At 40.7% G+C, this 21,824-nt stretch overlaps 2 protein-coding genes across 6 annotated transcripts in view; one reads left to right on the top strand and one right to left on the bottom strand.

Annotated features, from left to right (window-relative positions):
• Window positions 1–1,080, bottom strand: part of FAM114A2 (family with sequence similarity 114 member A2) — a 36,170-nt gene extending 35,090 nt beyond the window's left edge. Inside the window, exon 1 of one of the 3 annotated variants that reach the window (XM_045999195.1) lies at window positions 954–1,080. The gene's annotated coding sequence lies outside the window, so the exon portion shown is untranslated. Of the gene's footprint in view, window positions 1–901 lie in introns of all 3 variants that reach the window. The other 2 variants (XM_045999197.1, XM_045999198.1) reach the window with 2 other exon arrangements.
• Window positions 1,028–20,562, top strand: MFAP3 (microfibril associated protein 3). 3 transcript variants are annotated; one of them, XM_045999200.1, is made up of 3 exons: window positions 1,028–1,087; window positions 12,739–13,203; window positions 16,222–20,562. In XM_045999200.1, the coding sequence occupies exons 2-3, from the start codon at window positions 12,909–12,911 to the stop codon at window positions 17,013–17,015; spliced, it is 1,089 nt and encodes a 362-aa protein (XP_045855156.1). In that variant the 5' UTR covers window positions 1,028–1,087; window positions 12,739–12,908; the 3' UTR covers window positions 17,016–20,562. The 3 variants fall into 3 exon arrangements, with proteins under 3 accessions (XP_045855156.1, XP_045855158.1, XP_045855157.1); XM_045999202.1 differs by lacking the exon at window positions 1,028–1,087 and adding an exon at window positions 2,176–2,344 and having other exon boundaries at window positions 13,138–13,203; XM_045999201.1 differs by lacking the exon at window positions 1,028–1,087 and adding an exon at window positions 2,208–2,344.
• The last annotated feature ends 1,262 nt before the right edge of the window (window positions 20,563–21,824 follow it).

The raw sequence follows: 21,824 nt of genomic DNA, 5'->3' as shown, positions 1-21,824 counted from the left end.
AAGGTGGTGGCTGTTCGTATTATCATTACCGTCACTTTCATTATTATAATGGCTGTGCTATCCCTGTTCTCAACGGATTCGTAATCTAACAGGAAAAGCAACAACAACAACAAAAAAGGAATAAATTTCAGGTATACGGAATCGCAGTATTTAAGGTTTCTCTAAGTTTTCCAAGTAGCCTGTAGTGAAGTGTGTTATTTTTATAATTGGAGTGGAAAGACTCCAGGAACTGACACAAGTAAAATTAAACGACTGAGTCCTGTTTCTTAAAAATAAAAATGCACACATTTATATGTGCATATACCTTCCCCCATTTTCCTTGGGAACTTCCAGCCACACAGTTACCAAAATGCAGGGGGTTTAGTTTAGCAGCTAAGAACACGGGCTCCGGAATTGGACTTTCTTCCAACTTTCCTGACGGCCGTAACTGCGAGGAAGTCGGTTCACCTAGCTGCTTCTCCACTTCAACTGTAACAGGGGGGGCTAGCACGCCCGCCTGGTAGGGTTCCTACAAGGATTCCACCACCTGAGGGACGCGAGGGGCTTGGAACCGAGGCTGCCACACAGCCTCACAGAGGTAACAGGGGCTTTAGGACGGAGGAGGTGGTCGTGTCATTACTGTCGTTACTGATATGGCTGTCTCTAGGCGGACAAACAGGCGCTCTCACTTCTTTCCACATACAAGACCAGGTCTCAAACGAGATATCAGAGGTCAGGAAGAGCTCCCAACTTCTCCGACGCTGACAACTGGAGTTCCTCACACAAACGTAGCGCTTCAATAACCAAAGCGCTTTACAGCCTCCACGTCCAGTCGGGAGGTGTCGGCCGCCCAGCCCCAGATCGCCTCCTCCCCCTCCCCAGCCTCCTGGACCCGCCGACCCCGAGTCCCGAGCCCCCGCACCCCACCAGTCTCCTCCCAGGAAGCCCCGCACCTAGCCCACCGCCACCCTCACCGCAGCCACAGTCGCCGAGAAGCCGCTTCTACTCCCCCGGAAGTACTCCTTCTGTGCAAGGCGGTCCCGCCTACTCGAGCGCACTTCCGGGTCAAGCCCCCTCTAGGGCTAGAAGGAACTGAGCTGCGGGTCTGGTAAGTGAGGTTTCTTTTGGGGTCGTGCGAGAAGGTACTCGGGGTGCCAGGACGTGGGTTTGAGCCGATGGGTCGGGGGCCAACATGAAGAGAACTAGGATACCCCCGGTCCTTTTTGAAGGCCAGGTTTGAGCTGCAGTTCACCCATCGTTGGTTTCCTGAGCATCGGCTACTTGCTAGGCATTCCCCTGGGGGCCCAGGACACACCGGCTTACAAGCCGCCCCTGGCCCTGCTCCTAGGTAGTTGACATTCTGGGTAGAGGCAGACTGTAAACAAGTCAACAAGCAAACACTATTATCTGAAATAGTAGCTGGTGGGGAGGGGGCGGGGAAGGCCTGAGTGGCTCAGTCGGTTAAGCCTGTGCCTTGGGCTCAGGTCATGATCCCAGTGTGTGGGGATGCAGCCCCACGTCGGGCTCCCTGCACAGCGGGGAGCCTGCTTCTCCCTCTCTCTCTCTGCCCCTCCCCCCTGCTAGTGCTCGCTCATTCTCGCGCTCTTTCTGACAAATAAAATCTTTTTTAAAAAACAAAAAGAATAAACAAAATATCAGTGGGGGGAGGAGATGTTAGTGAGTACTTTAAAGAAAATTAAACAGCATAAAGTAATGGATGAAAGTGAGGGACTAATCCTTAGGAAAATCTTGAGGAGAGCGTTCCAGGCAGAAGGAATAACCAGGCCTTAACAGTGGTAAGAAACTTAGCAAGGTCAAGGGAAAGAAAAAAGGCCACTATTACTGGTGGAAAAAGAGGAAGGAGGATGAGGCCAGAGGCTTAAATGGACCAAATCTTACAGTGTCTATGAGCAGGACAAGGAGCTGGACTTCTATTTGGAGAACAATGGGAAACCATTGAAGGTTTCTATGGGGAAGAGTGGTGTGCTCTTATTTATGATTTTAAGATTAAAACTCACCATCAGAAAGATGCATCTCTTAAGTTGTCTTTGAGCACTGAGAATGCACGAAACCCAGACTGAAAGCCAGAGACATTAGAGATAACTTCACTGTACAGATGTGAAAAACTAGGTCCCAGAGAAGTGAAGGGATTTGGTCTTTTTTTTCTTTTAAAGATTTTATTTATTTATTTGACAGACAGCGGGAGAAGAAATACAACCAGGAAGTGTGGGAGAAGGAGAAGCAGGCTTCCCGCCCAGCAAGCAGCTCGATTACAGGACCCCAGGACCACCACCCGAGCAGAAGGCAGATGCCCAACGACTGAGCCACACAGGTGCCCCAGGGATTTGGTATTTTAAGAACCCAGGTATGCCAACTCCATCTGTTGCCTTCAGGATTATCTTCTCAATGTTCATATGTAATAATTGTCACTTCCTAAAACCCTTCAGATAGTTTGCTTTTCATGCTGCTTCTCCACGCTTAAGGGCATCACTGTCATCTGGTAGCTTGTTAAAAATGCCTATTCCAAAAAAAAAAAAATATTTATATTTGTATAAATATAAAATAGGTAGTTTCCTCTGGTATTCTGTGTTAATGGAAATTGCATAGAATTTGGGGCTTAAATATGGAATCTCTGATAAGTCACTTAACTGTGTTTTATATTTAAAATGCTGTTGATAATAATTATAGCAGCAGTTTTCAAACATTTTGGTCTCAGGATCTCATTACCCTTTTGAAACGTACTGAGAACACCAGGAAGTTAGTGCATGTGACTTATATCTATCAGCGTTTACCATTTTAGGTATCAAAACAACTTTCAAAAATTTATGTATGATAATAAATTTATTACGTGTTAACATGGGTAGCATTTCTATGAAGAATATTTTCCAAAACAAAAAAATCATTGAGAATGGCATTGTTTGGGGCACATATGTGGCTCAGTCAGTTAAGGTTCTGACTCTTGATTTCAGCTCAGATCATGATCTCAGCCCACATCAGGCTCGGTGCTGGGCATGGAGTCTGCTTAAGATTCTCTCCATTTCCTTCTGCCCTTCCCCAACCACCCCCTGTAACTTTTTCTTTTTCTCTTTCTCTCCCCATCCCCCTCTCCCTCTCCAAAAAATAAAAAAGATAAAGAATGACATTTTTATAAGTCTTTTTAATATCTGGTTTAATAGAAGATAGCTAGATTCTCATATCTACTACGTTCATTCTCTTGTGATAGCACTCATCACATAGCATCTGGAAGATTGCACCACATTGTGTGAGGATGAGAGTGTAAAGGAAAATAAGATTCTGGTATTATTATGAAAATCATTTTGAAAAAGTCTCAAAGACCCCAGGGGCCTCTCTACCACAGAATCACTGGATTGCAATATTGTTATGACAATTGAAGGAAATACGGGCTTGATTTGTAAGTCATTATAACTATATGCACATTAAAAAGCCAATGCCCAGGCCTTGCCCTTAGAGATGCCACATCAGTAAACCTTCCTGGGACCAAGAAATATTCATCTTTAACAAGCACCACAGTTTAATTTGATATGTTTTCAAAAATTAGATTTGAGAAAGCCAGGTAAAGGTCATATTCACTCTAGAATGTTTTCCCCACTAAAATTTTATACATAAAAGCTATATCTCCATATCTTCAAAAGTTTCCATTAACACTTTCCAGAGACTGAGACTCTGGAAAGTCAGCAAGAAGTTTGTGGCAAGTACCTTTCTAATGGCCAGGTTGATGAGCATCTGAATTCAGATCATCTAATCCAGTCCTATGCCAAAAACTGAGAAAGTTTTTAGACTCTGATCTGTAAGCTTACAGTCTTTTGGGCAAATAGATAACTAATAGTAGAGAGAAACCGGTAAGTCTTATGATTGAGTACTCTCATTGTGCTAGGCAACTAACAGAGCAAAAGGAATTCATCCAAAATGAAGAGGATAAAGGTTGAGAGGGCTTCTTGAATAAAGTGAAAATTGAGTTCAATACTCAAATTCCTGTGGAATTTCCACAGGAAGATTTGTGGGGAGGAGCAGGAAGTTTCTAACAAAAGGGACAATTAGAGCCAGAACTTTAAAGTAAAAAGTCATTTGGAGACATTACAGTAAAACAAGTGTAATTAAGGTTTTGAGCCATGACAGAAAACTGGGAAGATTGTAAGATTTAAGCAAAGAAGGGAATGATAACGATAATCGGCCTCTAGATGAAGAAACGGATCATAACTAATTGGAGACAGGTATAACTGAAGACCAAACTTCCAGATCCATTCATTCCTTCAATTCAACAAGCAATTATTCTGCACACAGACACCACTGGGCTTTCTCCGGCTATTTCTGTTCTACCACTTGAATCTTCCTGGAAATTACGATGCCTGATCAAAATTTGAAGCTTATCTCTTGGGCAGTGGAAAATCAATAGATCTTTAAATCATAATGACTTTCTTGGATTTGTGTTTAGGACCAGTTCTTAGAGGAGTGGTGTTGGGGTATAGTGGGAGTTAGTGAGACCCATTTAGAAATTAGAATAGTGTGTGGTGCCCAGGTAAGGTAAAAGGACTGTGACTAGAGTGGGGACACAGTATGATTTAATTGAAAAGCATCTAGGAAGTAGAATAATAATAACAATAGCATGTATTTATAATATACCCACATTAGTTCATCTAATGCTCGTAACTATCCTATGAGGTCATTACTATTAATAACCTTATTCAGTAGATGTGAAAACTAAGGCCTCACAGCCCACGGCTTCATCCAGGAATAGGATCAGGCACTTCACTCCGTGCTCCTGACCAAGAAGCCTTGATGATCTTGTAACTTTGATCTTGCAAAACTAAGGAACTATATTGTGTGGCTATCATCCAAGATATGTATAAACTAGACAAATAGATCTGAAGGTGAGAATGATAAGTTCTGTTTTAGTTATACTGAGTTTAATTTTTTAGATTACAGGGGGAAAAAAGTGGGTAAGGAGATCATAAATCTAGACCCATTACATCCTGAATCAAGTAGGTATTTTTATCATTTGCATCCTGTAGCTTCAGTAAATGCTTATGGCAAAAGGGTATAAGTCACAGTTATAGGAAATGATCCTGAGTTTAAAACAAAGCTCCAGTAAATACAGAAAAAGGTGTTTTTCAGAAAATATGTTGAAGTTTGAGCTCAGCGCCCAAATGCCAGATACGAAGTGTGTGATGGTTCTAAGATACTACTGGGAGCATAAGGGCTATTTTAATTAGGAACTTTTCAGAAAATGATCCTCAAAATGGTGATGTCTTTTGGGTATTACTAACCTTTTTATGGTTCAGATCTCTATAATAATGCTTGAGTATAACCAGAAGAGTTTTATGTTTGTTCTTTGCAAAGAATGGAAGAGTAGTAACAATCTGCTCTTCATTTGCTTTTTCTCCCCCTTGCCAACTCGGAGTGCCACTTTGGTCCATTTGTGTGCCAGCCATGGGGGATCTTCTCCATTTTCCAAGTATAACAGTACAGGCAGAGAAAAGTAGATGAGCTGTAAATACAACCTAGAACACATTTAATTATGGGTAATAAAGCATTAATATCCCAGTATACTTGAAACCAGTACCATCTGGGTATCCATGTTTTTCCCTGCTTTGTATTATCCCAGAACTATTTCTGCAAACAGCAGTTTCCTCAGCCAACTTAACATTGAGCCATGAGCACGGAAATCAGCTACATTACTTCCGTATTTACTTCTGTTGAGAATTGGAGCCGAATGGAAATATTTCTTCTCTCTAAAGTTGGCAGGAACAGCAACAAGGCAATCTGTTAGGGATGACAGCTTAGGGGCTTTTCTTTGTTCTTTGTTTCATTCTTTATTTTTCTTATGATACAGCCAATATTTAGAATGGTTCTATCGGGTAAAATCATCTACATTTCTGATTATTCATGATCCTAGAAGAGCTTGTGTTTTATTGTACCTAAAAGATGAAAAAGAAGTTGGATTAAATTTGAATATCAATTTTCTGTTATTCTTATTAATGCTGAAGAAAGGTAATAAAACAGTCTACCAAGTACCTTCACCCACAAGTTTAGCATAGCCCTTTTTAACTGTTTATAAGGTGGCGCTTTGATTTTCCTTTTATTATTCTTTTTTAAGATTTTATTTATTTATTTGACAGATAGAGATCACAAATAGGCAGAGACACAGGCAGAGAGAGAGAGAGGAGGGAGCAGGCTCCCCGCTGAGCAGAGAGCCCGATGCGGGACTTGATCCCAGGACCCTGAGATCATGACCTGAGCCAGAGGCAGAGGCTTAACCCACCGAGCCACCCAGGCGCCCTGAACTCTTTTCTTTTAGCCTCAGATGTCAGCTGCAGCATTAAGAAATAGCTGTTTCAGTTGGTAGAGCTCACAGCTGTTGATCTCAGGGTCGTGAGTTCAAGCTCCACATTGAACATGGAGCCTACTTAAAAAAAAAAAAATTAGGAGGCATGATACTATTATGGAAAGCCCCAAAACTAGTGTGTAAATTCCTGAGGTATGAAACAGTATCCTAATACCCTGGGCATCCCTTGCAACACCCATTACTTCATCTTCAGCATGATGGGCTCCTGATTTAGCTGAGCTGTTTGGAAATTATTACACCAGCCTGAACAGAATGGATATAGTCAATATAATTTTTGTTGAAAGTAGCAAACTGATTCTGACACAAGGAAATTTAGGAAGAATAAATTTAGGAAGAATAGGAAGACCTATTCTGATTCCAAGGGTGGTTTGTTCCTTCACTCTGTTTTCTGTCACTTTGTCACCTTCTCGGACCCATACCTTCACCACTGTTTTCTCTCCCAGTTGCTTACCAGCCTCTTACTTGCAATTGGATTGTGTTTCAGGAGCTCAGACTAGAAGTCTTTGGTGTTCGGGATGCCCATGGTATGAGTACAAAGTGCCCAGGCTGAACCTTCCTTTTATTGACTGGAGGATTATATAGGACCTGTTGTCTTTCTGACATAAAATCAGTGTACCAGGCTACTTGTGCCACCTTTGGCCTAAGAGCAGTTTAAAAGTGTTCATAGTATTTTTCTAAACCCTATCTTGTAGGTTCCTTTGAACTTCTAGTAGGGGCAAATGGTTGTGTCTCTACAGAATAGGAACCGCAAATCTTAACCCCTTGGGTAGTTTGTGCACCGCACTTTGGTGCTTAAGGAAGAGAGGAAGTGGAAATCCATGATGAGGATTGCCTGGTAGTCACAGCCACAATCAGTCACTTTTGCAAACCTAATTTTTCTCCTACCTAACCATTTTTCCATTTCCTTTCTTGTTTGTACATTGTCATAATTTTTGTGGTTTTAATTGTTAATGAAATTGTATAAAGATGTTTATTTCTTTAAAAAAAAGAAAAAGTCGTATTGGAGGGAGAAAGTAGAATTCTGTGAAGAGCCAGAGCAGCACTTTAGTGAGTCTCTTTCTCCTCCCCTCTGCTCCCCTCCCACCCCCTCCTTCCCCTTTCTATTCCCCTCTCTTCTTTTCACCCTCTCTCTCCCTTCTGCATCCCTGTGGTCCTGTGTGTCTGCTTCTCTTTATAAGTGGCCCAAACCTGACTGCCTCAGCTCCTTCTCTTTCTCAAATGGCCCTAAACCCACTGTGTCGCAAATCCAAATTCCAATATCAAAGCTTCTGATTAGTTTAGTTGGCAAAAGGTTGACTTCCTCCTGGGCCCCAGAACATAGAGATAGATCTCAAAAAAGGGAAAGGTAAGTTAGGGACATCACAACAAAGATTATTTACCATGAACTCAGAATTCACACAAACAATGTAATGTATCATGGTTGGACTCCCTACTTCAGTTTACAGTGCCTATTTGATCCATATTATTACTTATTTGCAATGAGCAAAAGAAAAATGTGAAATTTAAGATTACAGATTGAAATTAATAATTTCTCCCCTCAAAGATTTTTAAATGGTTGCATAGTATTCTGAGTAGAGGTGTTCTGTTTATCTTAAATAATTGTTTTATTGTCAGATGTAGATTTTTAGACTGTCTAAAAGGACAATCAACAATGGTAAGTAGAGGTTATTCAGTGATTACTACTGCCAGACCCTGTGTTTTATACAGTTTCCTTCAAACCTCAAAACAGTCCTATAGAACAGGCACTATTGGGGCACCTGGGTGGCTCAGTGGGTTAAAGCCTCTGCCTTCGGCTCAGGTCATGATCTCAGGGTCCTGGGATTGAGCCCCGCATCGGGCTCTCTGCTCAACAGGGAGCCTGCTTCTCTCTCTCTCTCTGCCTGCCTCTCTGCCTACTTGTGATCTCTCTCTCTGTGTCAAATAAACAAATAAAGTCTTTAAAAAAAAAAAAAAGAACAGGCACTATTATTTTCCCTATTTTAAAGATGAGGGGACTGACGCACAGGAAGATTAAGTCATTTACAAAAGCTGCAAGGCTGATTAAAGTCCATCAGGATTCAAATCCAGGAAGTCTGGCTCTAAGGATTGGCCCTTGAACTTCTCTGCTACCCTGCCTTTCTCAGAGGCCTCCTATTCCCCTGATCCAGAGTAATCTAAGTCCAGAATGGAATGTGAATGACGGTTCTCTCTTCTTGGAAGTGTTCAGACAGTCTGCAGTGCTTTTGGAGAGGAAATAAGGAAGTATAGATAGTCATAGTCTCTGGGTGCCAATCCATGGACCCTCGGCCTCAGAACCATCCAAGGAGCTAATTAACACCATAAATTCCGAAGTCCAAGTCCAGAGATTCTTATTCACTAGGCTAGTGTGGATCACAGGAATGTATATTTTTAACAAGCTCCCTGGATATTAGTAGTCAACCTGGGCTTGGTAATCATTTATCCCCACTATTATCTTCTAGGACAAGATGGTAAATGAAGATTTGGGGAGTTGGAGTTGACTCAAGGACTGCCTTTAGGCATTATGCCTCTAAAGTTCTCCGGAGATCGTTAGCATTGGCTGTCCCAATATAATAAGCACTAGTAAATGCATGTCAGTTTGAATAATTACAATCCCTACTGCATAACATTCTTCACTTTACAAAGCTATATCGCATGCTTTATCAGATTTAAACTAATTTCCATGAGTAAATATTTATTGAACATGTGCTAGTTTTGAAGTACAGCAACAAAAAATATAGTCCCTATACTTTAGGAACTCCTAGGTGAGATGGGGTGGACCTCCGAGCAGTACGGAGCAGCACATCCCGGAGCCGGTGAGTAGTGTAATGGTGACAGCTACCGGAAGTGTGGGGAAAAGCCAGCCAGCATCCAGGTATCCTCTGGACCACATGGGAGGGAGAGCCAGGACTTGAGAGGAGACTCAGGGAAGCTGCACGAAGGAATTCCACACAGCGGCAACATTGCCAGGACCCCACTTGCCCCACAGTCCTCTCATATGGAGGCTGTTTATTCTTCCAAAGCTCCTGCATCTCAGCAGGGAGAGAGAGTCCATTTTTTTCTATTTCCAGTGTCTTCTCCTCTAGCTGCCTTGATCTTGGTGGATGTTCCCATTCCGACTCTTGAGCCTCCACATTCTTTGACCTCTTCTTGTTGCATAACTATATCTCCTTCACTCACTTCTGCCTCCCACTCCACTTCTGAAGTCCACCTCCAGATGCTCTGTTGGCCCAGACTGCTCCCCTCCAGATCAGGAATCAGACCCAGCGCTCTGGCCACCCCTTCTCATTACCAGACTTGTAGCTCTTTTTTCCTGAACACCTCCTAACCAGTGATCCCTCTGCTTTTTCCTCTGTCCTCTTACTAGGACACTTCTCTTCCATTCTTGATTCCTATTTATCCCTCAAGTACTATTGCAACCTCACTTTCTCAAGGCGGCTGTCTGTGACACAGGCTGCTCCCGATATTTGGCACTACCATAGCCTCCTGTAGTTTACTTCGGGCAGCAGTTACCATATTTTGCATGTGTTTTTAGTTAGTGTCTCTGTCCTCTGCCAGACTTAGCTCCATGAAGGCAGAGACAGTGTCCTCATACAATAGGTTGGCAGATACAAAGTGCTCGGTATAGTATAAATGAAAATGTATAACTGCTAGTCTAAAATTGTTGTTCTGGGGCTCCTGGGTGGCTCAGTTGTTTAAGCGTCCAAGTCTTTTTTTTTTTTTTTTTTTTTTTTAGATTTTATTTATTTATTTGACAGAGATCACAAGTAAGCAGAGAGGCAGGCAGAGAGAGGAAGGGAAGCAGGCTCCCCGCTGAGCAGAGAGCCTGATGCGGGTCTTGATGTGGCGCTTGATCCCAGGACCCTAGGATCACAACCTGAGCCGAAGGCAGAGGCTTTAACCCACTGAGCCACCCAGGCGCCCCAAGCGTCCAAGTCTTGATTTCGGCTCAGGTAATAATCTCAGGGTCATAAGATTGAGCCCTGCTTGGGGCTTCCAGCTGAGTGTGGAGCCTGCTTGAGATTCTCTCTCCCTCTCCCTCTGCGCCTTCCCTGCTCACGTGTGCACTCCCTCTCTGAAACAAAATGAAATGAATTGAATTGAATTGAAATAATAAAACTGTGGTTTTGAATAGGTAGGGAAGAAGAGGATGATGGTTGGTTAAGAAATGAGGTAGTATTAGAATAAAGTAGAGTTGTGGGTGGTTTATTTGTTTTGTTTTCCTGACAGAGAGGAGGCCCCCAGCTCAGAGCCTTTAGCAGACAGCAGTTAATGACATTGCTTTGTTTTCATCATATTTCTGTGTATGGTTACTTATATTTACAGATGTAATATAGACTTCCCTTTTGAAATAGATGTATGAAAGTAAAATAATGAGTTGACTTAATAAAAAGCAAAAAAAAAAAAATCATGCCAATAGAAGAAATGAGTGAAACTGGGAAAATGCTGGCTTGGATACAGCTACAGGAACTCATTATTGAAATTCTAGGGAAGACCTAGAGCACTTTTCAGCACAGTCATTTCCTCTCACACTTGGGAAGCAGTAGTCTAGAATAAAGGACAAAAGTTTTGTCCACCAATTGTATATATTGTACTGAAAAAGAACTTAGGCGCTTCACGTGTCAAGCTCCAAGCATGGTGCCTGGCTTACGGCAGTCATTTACTAAGTGTTCTTTCCATTGTTTCCACTCGCCACTCTCGCCCAATAAAGGCCAGGCTTGCCTACTAACATACAGTATAATTAAAAGGAGCAAGTCACTGTAAAGTGAATGAGTTAGATCATTTCTGAAATCCCCTCCAATGTCCAAGTTCTTTGTTTCCTGTAGTGTCATTTTAGTTGGGTTTGGGGAGGAAATAGAAATAAACACATGGGGGCACCTGGGTGGCTCAGTGGGTTAAGCCGCTGCCTTGGGCTCAGGTCATGATCTTGGGGTCCCAGGATCGAGTCCTGCATCAGGCTCTCTGCTCAGCAGGGAGCCTGCTTCCCTCTCTCTCTCTCTCTCTCTCTGCCTGCCTCTCTATCTACTTGTGATCTCTCTCTGTCAAATAAATAAATAAAATCTTTAAAAAAATAATAAAAGAAAAAAATAAACACATGTGTTCAATCAACTATGTATAACAAAGTCTGAAGTCCTTTGTTTTATACTAAATAGTCCACTCTTATATTTTAAAGATATAGCGAGATAAAGAAGATTATTATTATCATTCAACCATCCTTTCAAGGGCTAATGAAAATTTAATGACATTTACCTCTTACTGTGATTCAGACTTTGAAGGATTTAATGGCTAAATACAATGATCCACTGCTTTTTATGTTCTGTGATCAAGCAGCCTTCATGTAAGTACAAAGGCGAGTCATTTCCAAAACTAATTATTTTGGGCCATTATAGGAAATAAAGCTAGTCATTTCATCCTATCTTTTACAGAAATAGAAGTTGAAATTTTTCTTTGAGAGTCACTGATTTAAAAGAGGAATCAAATTACCAGGAAGATGATCATAATCACATAAACTCTTACGATGGGATATTTTGTTCTTTGTTCGTGGTATTTTATCTGTCTGGCACTCTTTCCCTGTGGTTTATATTTGCATTTCTACCAACTAGACAGGAGATGTCAGTTCCTCCCTGAGCTGATTTTGCAGACTTTGAGCTAAAATTTGATATTCTCACAAACTTAAAAATACTGTACTTTGTTTCTTGATACTGAAGAAACTATTAAAGGAAAATGCTTTTGTCCAACAGCCTTCCCCAAGAGGGGGGGGTCTAAAGCCTCAGAAGTCAATAACTGTTTATGTGTATATAGTAGTGCAGTTTTCTTTCTGATAATAAAACAAGCAGAAAACTACCTTAAGTATCCCTGCATTATTTAAAGCTAATATATTATGTACTTGGATTGCTCAAATTTTGAGCTCCATGGTGATGATCATGATATATCAGTTGATTTACATTATTGATATAATAACAGATGGTAATGGTTCAGGTTGAAATAAAAGATCGTTAAGCTAAATATTTTAGCCTTCATTGAATCCCTGTTGCATAAGATTTGTCAGAGTAAAATAGAATCATAGTCTTTCAGAACTAGAAGAGTCTTTAGAGAGGTCTCATCTAGTCTCTTATTTGACAGATGAGAAAAGAGCCAAGGGAGAATGCTACTTGCCAAGGTCTTAAAACTTGTTAGTAGCACAGCTGGGAGAATCTAGGTCTGTCTGCCATTTCCTAATTCAGTGCTCTTTCTACTTTCTCTGTGTGAGATTTTTAGGTGGAGTTCTATCTCTTTTGCTCCCTGATGTCAGCACCAATTATTCTAATCAATTTCACATCTATTCATTTCTAGAACATAAGAGTTTCACCCCATTATGAGTCTTTGTTGGTTAAACTTTATATCTGGCTTTCTTTTAGGTTGGTCTCCAGTCACATCTTTTAATCTTGAAGATTTCAAAATACGCCTGAATCTCCCACTTTTTTGGAAAACTCCCAGTATCAAGCAATAAATTACCCACCGTGCTCCTGTTATAGAATATAAGCTTTTGAGTTCTCCTAACCTAAACAAAACTTCCTCCCGTTTTTCCATGAAGCCACATTGTTATCTGTTCACTTTAGTGTTGAGTGTTACTGTGCCAGCAGCTTTTGTTTTGGAAGATGTAGGCTTCAACCAAGTAGCCCCCCTGGGAACAAATCATAGTTCCTTCAATTCATCATTTCCTACAAGCTTTGAGCTCTCAGCAGGTTCCCACTCAGGGGACGATGTCATCATAGCCAAAGAGGGAACTAGTGTTTCACTCGAGTGTCTTCTCACAGTCAGCCACTATGAAGATGTCCATTGGTACAACTCAAAAGGACAGCAGCTGGATGGCAGAGGCAGAGGTAACTATACCAGGGTATAATTAATCAAGGTTACTCATTTTCTATTACTTCTATCTCCTTGGTTTGATGGCATATGCAACAAAGAATCTCAATGATGAGGTGCCGGGGGATGGTTGAAACTTTTGAAAAGCCTGAAATGTTATAACTATGAGAAAAAGCAAAATAATTATAATTACTTAACCAGAAGAAGAAAGAAAAAGAATAGGTATAAATTTAAAAGGTGTTCACATGATGACAGGGAGCTCTTGTCTCTCCTGCTGGTGAGCTGGTTTCCTTCTTCATTGAAGGTAGACTCCATCAGGACCGCTGCAGACAGCTGTGCAGGCTGTGCACTGCACAACCCCATTCACCTAGACTATATTGTGAATAATACAGTGTGATGGTCCTTTGTGAATACAGGAGGAAGGGTTGTGGCTAGACTTAAGTAAATTTCTCATAAATTTTAAAATTTTGTTTGGAAACGAGTCACTAAAAATTTTAGAGGAAATCCAGGATGGTATGTTTTGTTTTGTTTTGTTTTGTTTTGTTTTTCCCCAGGATGGTTTTTAAAAGATTGTATCTCTGTGCGTAAAACTTTAAGTCCATCTGAAAATTAGAAGGGCACTGAGAAGGAGCTCTATAAACCCTTCCAGCACAATTTTTTTCAATGCTATACCTTAATTAACTTGAAAACAGGAGAGCTTCTCTTGTACCTTTGCCTCTCAGGCTTAAAAATCACCCAAACATAATAATGCACCAGGGTCTCCTTTTTGACAGGCCTTTATTTGATTTTGCTGTTTGTGAATCTGTGAACACATCCTAATCAGAACATTATTTCCATAACTAATATTCTGCTAGAAATTTTTGAAGACTACTTGTATTAAAGTACCTCAAAAAGAAATCACCGTGAAAAATCAATGGGATAAAGATTAAATTCTGGGATACTCCTAAGCTACACTTTCAGAAAAGGCCCTTCTTGCCCTTTTTGCTAGAAAGATAGTCTAACCTCTTGGAATACAAAGCATATTTGGTTATTCATATTAGAATGGAAAACAGAAAAGGAGACAGATGGTGTTTTCTTCTAAAGTATATGCTAAGCGTTTTAACTTTGTATAATCTGAGTTAACTGGCCACCAGGGGTTTGAAGAATTTAAGTTGTTAGAACAGAATATTTTTAATCAGCTTCTTAAGAATATGGATCTTTTGAGTCAGAATCTCTAGAGTAGTGCCCAGAATATATATTTTGAATGTGACTTGGGGTTTCACATTTGGACTCAATGATCTCGACTCTTACTTCCTTTGGGCTCTAGGATCCTGATCAAACACATCTGAGATTTGAATTATTCAGTCGGTGTGATCATTACAGACTGACCACATCAACAAAGCATTGGTTAGGATGAGATCAACCAAGTAGAATGGCAGTTTCATCTTCCTTTTTGCCTTTAATTTGAAAACCACTAACATCTATCATTGATGCTTTCAGTAGCAGCTCTGGAAAACTGCATTAAATTTTATGAATCTCCAGTGAGAGGAGTTTAAAGAGCCTGTCAGTCTAGTATAAGGTTCATAAATCTTGAGCTATTAGCAGCAAGTAAGCTAGAGAGTTTACATTGCGGTGGTAATACAATGGTTGATGAATGGAGTGTATGTACTTCATCATACCTTGGATTCATAGGAAAGCCTTTCCATAGCCCCAAATTCATAGAACAGAAGCTTGTGGAATAATGAATATATTCCATAACTATATATTTTCCTCTTTGTTTTTATATTAGTGAAGAGATGGCTCTTAAATATAACTATAGAATTTAGATAAACTTTGATGACAACAAAAATGGACATAATCCAGAATGCTTACTAATGGGTGTACCATTAAAATAATCCAGAACCATAGAATCTCAGGGATGAAAGAAATCTTGAAGATCTCTTAACTTCAAGTTCTTAAGATTAGGCACTGAGGTGGTGCTTAACAAGCAGTCCCCCAGCCTCCTCCAGGACAACACCTCTAGTCATTGGGACTCTGCCTGTACCCCAGTTTAGCCTGTCCATCCCATCTTTGAATGACTTTTGTAGTTCAAGTACAGGATATACTGAGAATTGACCACAAACAGAATTGCGTGGGCAGAGCCAAGTTACTAAAGGGTGTTGAATCAAGGTGGGTGGTCCATAGGCTTTGCTTTTCATACTCTTAGATACTTCTGTGTACATGCTCCCTGAGTGCAGGTACCTTTGTATAAAGAAGACAGGCAGCATGTCTTAGTTTTAAAACAGTACCCAAAGATCCTTTAGGCATCTTAAGGGCAACTTTATTCTCTTTGCCAAGCAGCTTGTTTGCCCTGACTTGTGACACATACCTTTTGGCTTGTGCTTTAGTTACTCTTGCCAGAAAATCAATGTAACATCAACAAACCTTTTCTAACAAAACAAATTAAATGTGCAACCCATGCCAGATGAACCAGTTAGTAGTTGAACTAAATTCAACTAAATTGGTAGGGTTGTTTGTTTTGTTTCGTTTTGTTTTGTTTTTTAAATTTTTGTCTCTTGTTATCAAAAGTAAGCAAATGTTAAATAAGAAAACATAAATCATTCAACCTATTACCCCAGAAAAAACCGTTGTTTGGTATTTCTGAGGCATTTCCTTCGAGGATATGAAAATGTATAGGTTAGAGATGTAGTGTACACACACACACACACACACACACACACACACACACACACACACTTTTTTTTTTTTTTTTTTTAAGATTCGTCACTTAGCATCATAGAGACATACCTATCTCCCTGAAAGGCTTGTTATGTCTAGCTGTGAAATGTAGCTATGGTTCATGTCAGAGAGGAAGATTTCCTTTTAATGTCCAGACTGTTTAAATTCCTACTCTGGACATAGAAGTCTGCCCTTTCTTCCATGATGCAAACAAGTAGAAGAACCTAGGAGATGAGTTGAAGTAAAGTACTCTCATGAAGAGGTGGCAAATTTATGGTAAGGCTTATTCAGTAATAATATTCTTTATGCTGTAATTTTTACTTCTGTTGCGTTATCAGGTGGAAAATGGTTGGTTTCTGATAACTTCCTGAATATCACCAGCGTAGTCTTTGATGACCGAGGGCTCTATACATGTTTCGTCACATCTCCAATTCGTGCCTCCTACTCTGTCACCCTGCGCGTTATCTTCACCTCGGGAGACATGAGTGTCTACTACATGATTGTGTGCCTGATTGCCTTTACCATCACCCTTATCTTGAATGTCACACGGCTCTGCATGATGAGCAGCCATCTTCGTAAGACCGAGAAGGCTATCAATGAATTCTTCAGGACTGAAGGGGCTGAGAAGCTTCAGAAGGCTTTCGAGATCGCAAAGCGCATCCCCATCATCACCTCAGCCAAGACTCTGGAGCTCGCCAAAGTCACACAGTTTAAGACCATGGAGTTTGCCCGTTATATTGAAGAACTGGCAAGAAGCGTCCCTCTTCCACCCCTTATCCTAAACTGTCGGGCCTTTGTTGAGGAGATGTTTGAGGCTGTGCGAATGGATGACCCTGATGACATGGGAGAAAGAATTAAAGAGAGACCTGCCTTGAATGCTCAAGCTGGCATCTATGTCATTAACCCGGAGATGGGCCGGAGTAATTCACCAGGAGGAGATTCGGATGATGGCTCTCTGAATGAACAAGGCCAGGAGATAGCAGTTCAGGTTTCTGTCCACCTTCAGTCAGAAACCAAAAGTATTGATACAGATTCTCAAGACAGCAACCATTTCAGCCCACCTGATGACATAGGATCTGCTGAATCAAACTCTTATTCCAAAGATGGGGCATACGAAGGCCATCAGTTGTGAGCCCTGCCAGTACCTACAAAAACAGCTCTCACAAAAGGAATCTGTTTCGTGCAGGAAATAACATCTTTACCAAAAGATAACTGGGGTTTCCCCCTCATTAATATTAAGCACATCAGAATGTGAATTATTGCCAAAATCTTTGTAAAAATTCAGTGTTTTTCATATCTGATATTTCTCGATCATTTTCCTCGAGCTTGATTAAGTGACATTAAATGACATATGATTTAAAGAAGCTTGAGAGAGAAACATAATGAACAAAGTACCACACTAACAGTTCCATGGCTTCTCTTCTGGTCATGGTTCTTCCAGTGGTTAGGGCTGCCACTTACCTGGAAGCCTCAGTTTTCCCACCAGTAAGATAAGGGATTTGCATTAGATGGTAAGTCATTTCTAGCCCTGGCACTTCTTAACCTGTCCCCATTAAACCGCCAGAATCATCAGCACTTCTTGAAGTAAACCCTTTCTTAGACTTTAAGTCCCTTCTTATGGAAAGGATCAAGCTGAGACTTTATTTCGTGATTTAGGTTCCCACACCAATGCCATAGTGCATAGAGGTATGGGTGGTTTTCAGATGTTTTGCCGTGTGGAGTGTGCAATCATGTGCTCGGGTGGGTCTCTTTAGTGTAGCCAGTGTCTGTGTTGTTACACAGTTATCAGGGAGCCAACTGCTCATTAATAAACTACTTTCCATGAGTAAATTGGTCTTTCGGGGGGATATATCATGTCTTTTTAACTTACTGAAGTACCATTTAGTTCATTGAACTGGCAGTGATTTCCCAACTGATCTCCAAAAGTGAGCAGTTTGTTCTTACGGAATAATGTCTTCAGTGCTTCTAGAATAAGAAACAATGTCAAATCATCTATCTATCTCTGGCAAATCATGGATTTTTGACATTTCTGTTAATAGAATTTCTCAGGCTTTCCCTTTCTGAAAGTACTGGACTCTGTAAGAGGGTTCTGTGTTTGGGATCCCATTCCAGGGGGAAAACTCAGAGCTGGGTTCATCTTTAGATTTCTGTCAACACTCTTGGCCTCCTTGATCGTTAATATGGTGCTAAAGGCTGCATGCCTCATTAACAGGTTTATTTTGTTTATATTTTGTTCTTAAGGTTTTTATTTCTGTGTACTTCAGATATAGAATTCTGAGCTAGGGCTGCTTTTGTGGTCTTTCTTAGAAGCACTAACCTGAACTGAGATTAGATAACGGTGTGGGGTATATATGAATATATTAAATATGTAGGCATAGATACAGGTACCAGTACATAGGTTTATATTCACACACAAATGTTCTAGATATAAAGAGGGAGAAAAATTATGGATGATGCCACCTGATTCAACTATGTATAATGAACACTTGAGACAGTATTTCTTGCCTGGCTGAGGCCTGATATATAATAGAATTGTGAATATTCTTCAGAATAATTTCTCCAGCTACAGGAAGCTTGGTGTCATATTGTTTTTCAGAAGCTGGCAGTGGGGCTCCATTTGGTGCTTGATGTTTCTTCATTTGGCTTCTGATTATTGAAGCCTTACTTGAACCAGAGGTACCCAAGGGAAATGCTCAGAAGTGGTTTTATGAGGATTATAATTTAAGGTTTCAAATGGAGGAAGGCAAGGAAATAGAGAACGTAACCAGGTAGAGCTCACACCTCCCTTTGTCCAGGCTTATCGCAAGTAATACATCTCTTCTGGAGAGCATGAATGAATCAGTGTGCAGTTTTATCAGATGGCATTATGGATAAAGATGATAATGCTGCCTTTTCTGTCTCTCAGGCTGTTTCCATGGAAACCTCCAGAGCCAAACAAAAGCTACCAATCATTTAACCAAAGCTTGCCTTGGCTCATAGACCTGCGTGTCTTTAAGGAATAATATATTCATACGGTTAGCTATGAGAGCAAGGGCTCTTCGCCATACCCTAGATTACAGACACTTTTTCCCTTCCCAGGCTGTTTCTCTTAAAAAATTTAAAATGCTAAAAATCTCTTGTCTGAGGTCTGTTCCCTGACCATCCCTCAGATCTTTAGATAGTAGTTCCAACCCTGTCCCAGTGTAGTGAGTTCGGGGTCATTTCTTGGAATGCAGCTTCTCACATTAAAGAAAATGGGTTTATCCCACATTCTCACAACGGACATGAGTGTTTGGAACCTTAGGTAAACATATTTAAAGGTCAGAGTCCTTGGAAATGGGACCGGAAAAATAGAAGAACTAATGAAAAAAATCTAAGCTTGCATGATAACTGTGTAATTATAGGCTACTCCAGTGTGTCCTGGTTGAATTACTTCAGAAACATAATGGTAACTTAATTTGGAGGCCAAAAGAACTGGGTTATTTTGAATTTTCCAGTTTATGGTGCCCCCGATAAAGAATTACAGTAGTCAAATTTAATTGGAGATGGTGTTACTTTCTGAAACTAGTTTCCAAGAGGAAGAAAACCACACATTATTATTTTCTGTATCTAATCAAATACTTTTCATATGTAATTAATAGTTTCATGTTATAGTTTTTATAAAATCCTTAACCTTTTGAACTTAACCTACAGTGTAAAAGTCTTTTGACAATAACTGTGGTGTAATTAATCTTCTGTTTCACTGGATTTTATAGTTAGTAAAAATGCCTTTACTCAGCAAATGTGTTTCAATAGTCCTGTCATCTCATTTATAAATTTTGTATTGTAACTTAATGAGCCTTATTGTCCTTATGAAATGAAACGGTGGCTTTGTGAAATAAATTTACCAAAAATAGATATGTAAACATTTTTATAGATTCCTTGCCAGCTGAAACCAGGACAGGCATCTTTTGAGCTGATACCTAACTTGAGTTTTAGGTGGTTTGATAAGCCTATCCTCAAAGTCGCATCTGTTCTGATAGTTAAATTCTTGATCCAGGACCAGTGAGCATTTGTGTTTCTCCCAACTACCCTGGTATAAATACCTTAGGAGTTGCTGATCTGGAACAGCACGTAACATGCATTTTGAAGTCAAAGCACGCTGCTTTCTGTTTGGTCCTCCAGCCTCGTAAACCCCTTGGTGCATTCCTCTCCACACCCTGCATGTAGTTTTACCCTAGATCAGACTCTGTCTCCTGGGTCCCAGAATAGCATAGGAGCATGACATGCTTGCTTGTTTTCCAGAGCACAGCCAGTCATGGGTGCTAGCCCTGTCTCCACACACCAGCACTTACAGCACAAGTATATGGTATCTCCTGAGTCACCAGTAAGAGAACACAACCTTGTCTTATCTCGCCCAGGAATTTTGAAAATGCTCAGCTTTATACATAAACTCCTAGGTTCTCAACACATTTCATAAAAGTGAGGGTTATTTGGTATGGTTCAGGTGACATTTAAATGCTCACCATTCTAATGAACACTTTTATTATGATTTTGTCCTTTCTTTTAAAAAAAGTCATGCTTGAATATATTTATCAAATGTTCAGTGGACTATTATTTCATTTGTCTGAAATCTTCTACTGAGTATATATTCATTTTTATGTGTGATGGAATTTTATGTTAATGATTTCAAACAGGAGTAAATTTGAATTCAACTTGGATTCTTCCATGGCTGTGCATTTTTATTTTATAGATATTTAGTGAGCATCCGTATGTTTTTGATGCTATGGGCTGTACTGAGATGGATGTCTTGCCCACAGTTACCATGAGGAGGCAGTTAGCAGGCCCAAGTGCATCAGGTTTTCACTTCTGAGGTAGAGCATTCCTGGCAAAGGCCTAAAGAGGATTTAGCACATGTTTTGGAAAACACAATTAGTATATAAAGTCTGATGAGATTTGGCATGTAGGAGGGGTACCTGTGGTATGAGCAAAGGCCGGCAGTGCCGTGGGAGTGAAGGGCGATGATGGAAAAGCACAGGAACTCAGGAGACAGGCAAAGGGAACAGGTAATGCTACGACTCATCACCTAAAAGCCACAGATCTTTCATTCTTAGAATGAAAACCTAGTTTCTTCGTCCCTATGGCAAAAGATCACTGGACTTGGAAGTCCCAATTTCACCACTAGCCATGTATAAATGTGACTTGGCCTCTTTGGACTTGAGAATGGAGGTGATGATACCTACCTCACAAAATTAACATGGGCGCTCAATAAAGCAACACATCAGCAAACACTGCTAGCTGTAACATGCCAATAGAAGGTAAAGGGTCAATAATCGTGCATTCAGAGCATCAGCTTTGTTAGCAGCCATGACTGGTTGTGTTTGGAGTCAACTAAAACTTCTTCCAGTCTCTCTCAGTTATAGTTGCATTTGGCCACATGCCACAGAAAACCAGTTGTGGTGGCTTACCTAAATAAGACATTTATTTTTCTCAAATAACAAGAAGTCCAGAGGAAGGCAGTCCCAGGCTGGTGCAGGGCTCAAGTCCAGCATTAAGGATTCAAGCTGCTTCTAGATTCCTCTCCACCCTTAGGATGTGGCTTTCATCCACATGGTCACAAAATGTCCTAAATTGGGTTCCTCCAGGAGTGCCTGTGACAAGGATTCATCTGTAAGTAGTTGATTTGGAAGGTGATCCCAAGATAGAGCAGGGAAGTGAAACAGAAAAGAAAACAAAATCCAGGGTGTGTTAATGACTGGGTTACTGTTTTGGGCCACTGCTATTCATTCAGTCCCATTGGGGACCTCAGGGAGCTCTGTCTGCTCCCAGTATATGTAGCTCATGCCTCAAAGATCTCACCTGAAGGCCAAAGAGCTCAGATATTTATGCACCAACTCCCGTCTGTCATTGAGGGCTGCTCCCAGGTTCACTAACTCTGGCACTTTCAAACTGCCACACATAGGCTAGCATGATCCTATAACCA

This window comes from Meles meles, chromosome 3, assembly GCF_922984935.1.
Source record: "Meles meles chromosome 3, mMelMel3.1 paternal haplotype, whole genome shotgun sequence".
In the NCBI taxonomy this organism is placed as follows: domain Eukaryota; kingdom Metazoa; phylum Chordata; class Mammalia; order Carnivora; family Mustelidae; genus Meles; species Meles meles.
This window is presented reverse-complemented; position numbering and strand designations above follow the sequence as displayed.